Source organism: Bison bison, unplaced genomic scaffold, assembly GCF_000754665.1.
Source record: "Bison bison bison isolate TAMUID 2011002044 unplaced genomic scaffold, Bison_UMD1.0 scf7180017864527, whole genome shotgun sequence".
In the NCBI taxonomy this organism is placed as follows: Eukaryota; Metazoa; Chordata; class Mammalia; order Artiodactyla; family Bovidae; genus Bison; species Bison bison.
In genome coordinates, this window is record NW_011495078.1 from 14686655 (window position 1) to 14692654 (window position 6000).

The 6000-nt window shown below is 39.9% G+C and overlaps 1 protein-coding gene across 1 annotated transcript in view; it reads left to right on the forward strand.

Moving 5' to 3' along the window:
- Window positions 1-6000, forward strand: part of LOC104982227 (multidrug resistance-associated protein 4-like) — a 201824-nt gene that overhangs the window by 94848 nt on the left and 100976 nt on the right. The window contains exon 15 of the mRNA XM_010831562.1: window positions 3432-3582. Within this exon, the coding sequence (XP_010829864.1) occupies window positions 3432-3582 (151 nt within the window). The remainder of the gene's footprint in view (window positions 1-3431; window positions 3583-6000) is intronic.

Genomic DNA, 6000 nt, shown 5'->3' on the forward strand with positions numbered 1-6000 from the left:
TCAATGAAGTGTCCAGTAGTGAGTTTTGAGGTGTCTATGGGTTTGGTGTGACTTTTGGGCAGCCTGTATTTTAATGCTCAGTGCTATGTTCCTGTGTTGTTGGAGAATTAGCTTGGTATGTCTTGCTCTGGAACTTGTTGGTTCTTGGGTGGAGCTTGGTTTCATTGTAGTTATGAAGGCTTTTGGATGACCTCTTGTTCATTAATGTTCCCTGGAGTCAGGAGTTTTCTGGTATTCTCAGGTTTTGGATTTAAGCCTCCTGTCTCTGGCTTTCAGTCTTATTCTACAGTAGCCTGAAGACTTTTCCATCCATACAGCACCAATGCTAAAACATGTAGGTTAAAAGAGAAAAGATTCTCCACAGTGAGGGACACCCAGAGAGGTTCACAAAGTTACATGGAGAAGAGACGAGGGAGGAAGGAGATAGAGGTGACCAGGAGGAGAAGAGGATGAATCAAAAGGGGAGAGAGAAATCTAGCCAGTAATCAAATTCCTATGTGCTGTCCACAGCCTGGAACATCCAGAGAGTTTCACAGAGTTACATAGAGAAGAGAAGAGGGAGGAAGGAGATAGAGGTGACCAAGAAGAGAACATGGGGTGTCAAAAGGCAAGAGGCAGATCTAGCCAGTGATCATTTCCCTAAGTGTTCTCCACAGCTCAGAATACCCAAAGAGATTCACAGAGTTGGGTAGAGAAGAGGTTGGAGGGAGGAGATGGAGGTGACCTGGGGGAGAACAAGGAAAGTCAAAAGAGGGAGAGGACAATCAAGCCAGTAATCACACTCCTAAGTAAAAATGGGTATTGAAGATTGGATTCTTAAAGGTACAAAATTGATAACAAATACCCAAAAGCAAAGATTGAAAATCTAGAGTAGAGGTTAAACTCTCAAAAATACAATATTAAAAAAAAACAAAATCACAAAAATTATAGAAAGCATATATGAAATTTGCTTTAAAAATAGGTTCTTTTTTTGCAAGATAATAGTAGGTTATAAAAATGAAAATTAATGGATTAATAAAGTAAAATTATAAAAGTAAATAGTAATAAAATATTACTATTTACTTTTTTACTATATTTACTATATTTTTTACTATATTTACTATAAAGTAAATAGTAATAAAGTAAAAAAGTAATAAAGTAAAATTTAAAAAATGATAATAGTAAAATATATCTAGGAATTTCTGGAGATATTGCAGGCAGTGATGGGTCAGTTCAGTTTCAGATAATTCCTTGTTCCAGCTTATACTTCTTCTCAAGGTCTATAGACCCCTTCCAATGTAGTCAGTGCTAACTACAGGGTTTTAATCCGTTGCACCTGTCACTTCCAAAGCGGTTCCCTCTGTTTATTTTGGCGGCTTTTGTTTGTGAGTCTCTTCAGTGTTTAATTTCCGCCCTGACACAAGGGGGCAAAGGTGGTCACTTATTTAGGCTCACTTGTTCAGTTGTGCTGTGGGGAGGGAGGAACGCTGCAAACAAATATCACTGGCATGTGTGGGGAGTGCTCGCATTGTCTGGACCACATTGGGTTTGCCCCCATTCATGGCGCCTGTGCTTTCCCTGTCTACACTGCTCAGGCTCCAGGTTGCTCTGCAGGGGAACTGTCTAAAGCGGGCCCTGGGTTGCATGCACTTCCCAGGTCTAAGCTTCTCAGGTTCAGGTTCTCGGGTACTCCACAAAGGCACATACTTGGTTGGGCCTGCGTTTTGTGCCCTTCCCAGGTCCAAGCAGCTCAGGTGATGAGGTGCTTGGTGAGCACACTCCCCAGGTGTGCAGTGCGTCTTATGGCCTCCCCGGTCCCAGCAGCTTGGTTTCCTGGGAGCATAGTGGGAGCACCGTCCCACGTGTGCCGTGTGTCTCCTCTGGGGAGCTAATCTCTGGCTGTGACCCTCCTGGTGCATGTCAACCGTCCAGGTTCCCAGGAACATTTGGTTAGCAACTGGGAGCCTGCTTGCAATTTGGTGGAGGATGCCATTTCTGGGGCTGAGATTGCCCCCTTTCCAGCTCTGGCTGTCACCCGCCTGCCTCTATGCCTCTGGTGGGGGAGGGGCCGGTCTGCAGCTGGCTAGCTCTCCTCTGGTATTCACTCAGTCCTTTGTTCTGTGAGTGGGCCTGACAGTGCCTTAGGTTAGAGCTTTTCACGGGAAAGTTCTCTCTCTCTTCTTTTTTTCTCTCTGGCTATCCCACAGTTTGGGTTGCTGTCTCATGTTAGCTCCCTCAGATTGTCCTCAGGGCATTCAGGCCTGGTCCTTACCTGAAGCAATGCAGCCAGCGCCTCCCTGTTCAGTCCCTGCTTGCTGGTGGCAGATGAGAGCATCTGGGCTGCTTCTCTGCTGGGAGTTGTGGTTAGGCACATAATCTGTGGGTTTCATTTATTTATTTATTTTCATCCCAGTTATGTTGCCCTCTGAGATTCCAAAACTCCCCACCTACCCGCTGGTGAGAGGGTTTCCTGGTGTTTGGAAACTTCTCCTCTTTCACAACTCCCTACCCAGGATGGGTCTCTGTTCCCTACCTCTTTGTCTCTCTTTTTGTCTTTTATATTGTGTCCTACCTCCTTTAGAAGACAATGGGCTGCCTTTCTGGGTGGCTGGTGTCCTCCGCCAGTATTCAGAAGTTGTTTTGTGGAATTTGCTCAGCATTCAAATGATCTTTTGATAAATTTGTGGGGGAGAAAGTGGTCTCCTTGTCCTATTCCTCTGCCATCTTAGGACCACCCCCATGCTTTGTGTTTCTATAAAACACTTAGTGAGAGATTACTTGCTCATTTTGATTATTATCTCATGGTAAAATGTAGTACATGTTTTCTTGCAATTCAATTATTAAAGAGATTGTCTGCTTGCAACTTAATATGGTCTTTTTATACTCTTTAAAGCTGCTTGGGCATGGAAATAGTTTCTTTACATGGAAGTAAATTTCCATATACATTTACCATTTATAAGGAAATGGTAAGTCATCTCTCTTATTCCCTTTTAATTCATGGTGGTATCAAAACATTTCTCAATTTTAGATTATGGGACATGTTGTAAAGAATGAGATTTGAAATATGGCAAAAGGAAGATACTACTTTTTATCATTTTCTTTCTTCTGAGTTTTAATTAGTACTTGTAATTGGATTAGGAAAATCTGAATTTGTATTTTACACCTGATTTTTTTCCCTCATGTTGTTTCTATTTAATAAGAGAACCATACTTATTTTTATGTTCTTATGTGTAAATATACCTAGTGAATGTATTAAACTCTCATAGAATCCATTATATATTTATTCTATAGTCTATAGCTGAATTTATATAAATTTATGAATTTATATATAAATTCTATAAATTATATTTATAGAATAAAACACATAACATTTTTGTAAGCTGTCTGCCATGCTTTCACATAATTGAAGGAAAGGCAGAGATCTTTTGCTGAGTGATGTTACTTTATTTCAGTTCTAACTGTAGGTATCATCCTTTTTGGCATCACAAAATCTTTGTTGATGTTCTACGTCCTTGTTAATTCTTCACAAACTTTGCACAACAAAATGTTGGAGTCCATCTTCAGAGCACCAATGCTGTTCTTCGATAGAAATCCAATAGGTAAGTCAGACACCAAGTTTCTCAGTAAGTATGTCTTATTAATGCGTTTAGTTCCTGATTACATTTGATATTTGAACATGGTTGAGATACTTAGAAGATAATCACTGTGCATATTGATCTATTTTCTACAAAAAACTTTACTGATCTGAATATAGGGGCATATAAATTTTTATTCCAATTTTAGTGTGTGTGTAAAGATAAATGTTCACTTTGCAGAATGATTTAGAAACCCATTTGTTATGTGGCATATAAAATATCCTATGTTAGATGCAAACATGTTTTAATGTTGTTGACCAGTTTCTAAAAGCTGGCTATGTGTCATATAGTGTTAAGTTAGGCTGTTGTCTAGATAGGACCTTCTTACAATGAATCTGAAAGAGACAGGCTGTGTGTTTCTTTCTTTTCCCATCCATTTCTGGATGGGAACTCTGACATATGCCCATGCATTGAGGTTTACATAAAAATTCATTAAAATACCAAATTGGTAAAATGTAAGCATCTTTTTCAAAGAAACTAACTTTATAGTTTTACAGTGGGCACTTGGTGACATGTAAGACCCTTTATAGTACATAGCACATGGATCTTCAGTAGTAAGTTTCCCAATATGAGTGTACCTGGAGGTTTCTCTGTGTTTTTTTCTTCGACCTTGAGGCCTTTGACTTGTTTTGCTTCTGAAGGTAGCCTCCTGACCTGGGTTTCTATGAAGCATTATTTCATCAGTGTACATGCCCCTCTGTTCAGTTAGTTGCAATTGTGCGGAGGCCCAGGGCAGCTTTGTTTTTGTAGGCGATGATTGACAGGACTTGTTGAAGCAGGTATGTAGACTGGAGGGAGGACAGGAGTAGCCTTAGGCTGGCCATCAACTCACCATGTGACCAAGGCCAAAGCAGATGGATCCTATTGGACAGGCAAATCTCAAGGCAGGATGTGGTCTGTCTTGATTTAAAAGTGTGACTCTGCCTGAAGTCAGCTGCCTGGGTTCAGTCCTGGTGCTAGTTACAAATGGTAATAGTAGGTTATAGTTATATTAATATAATTCTTATGTGCTGGTTACTTAATTTCTTTGTGTCTGTTTTCTTATCTCTAAATGGGGATTCTATTAATACACTTTTTGACTGTGTTATAATAAGCTTATTATAAGAAATAAGCTTATTAATATACTCACAACACTTAGCTCATGGTCAGTGACTAGTGAACCTTACTGATGATGAGGAAATGCTATCTGGGAACTTCCTTTCTTGTGAAATGGGAGTAATTTCACATGCCCTTCCTGTTTCACAAGACTCTTGTGAGGATTAATGCAAACTATTCAGGGAAGCATCTTGTGTAGATGTATTCAAAACATATTGTTTGGTCCAGGTAGTGAGCCAAGCACAGAATGGTTAACTACAAAGGCCCATACAGATCTCATTTTATTATGAAGCTGTAGTGAGGAAGTATTTGGAGAAGTCCATACTATTATAGCTGTGAAGTTGCTCCACTTTGTCAGCTAACATAAAAACTATGGTCATCAAGTTGGGAGCCTTAAGTGGGACTGGATTTCTGTTATTTCATCCTCTGGGTGCTCATGACCACAGTTAACCAGGTTCTTCATGTTCAAGACCTGTAGGCTTCTCCAGATGCTGATTTATTTATTATTCAAGAATTTGGGATCAAGTTTAAATCTTCAAAGTCTCTAATCTTAGAGCAGTCAGCACACTGGTGCTTGTCTTCCTCCCCTTCCTCTATCTCTTAGCAGAATCTCATTCTTTCAGGAAAATAGAAGCCCAAATAAGTATTATACTGCAAAGATTATAGGCCTGCTTTGCCCAAAAGGCTTCAGGGCCATCAATTACTTACTCCTTCAGTGATATATTCAGTTGAACTCTTTCCTATAGTTTATTGTCAAAGTAAAATTTACAATAGATTATTTATGGTGGACCTTATTGTTGGTTTGTGATCACATGAAGAGAAAACCACATGTATTGATACTTTGGAAGCTCTGGCTCCTAGAACCAGACTATCCAAGCTTCCAAATTCTGTGTCTGTCAATCAAGGAAATGAAACCGTCAGACATGTAATACATTTCCCTGGGGTTTAGCTGAGCATTGAAAGCAAATCGTGGTGCTTATGTGGGTTAAATATTTGGTACCTAATAGTTTTGCCTTACAAACTAAAGGCCATTAAGAAATAATGAGGAATTCAGCCATTTTTAAACATAAGTAGACATTTAAAAACTATTATTGGACAGGGAGTTGGGATGTAGGTGGAGATGTTAGATGTTCTGGTTCTGCTGGGACAGAGCTTTGGAAGAACTGTGCCAGCCACTTCTCTTGGCCTCAGGTTCTAACAGGTAAGAATCAGGGGCCTTTTCACTCATCAAGCATTTACTGATCATCTACTGGTTGTTAAGTTGTGGTCCCCAGCATTAAGACAAACAGTC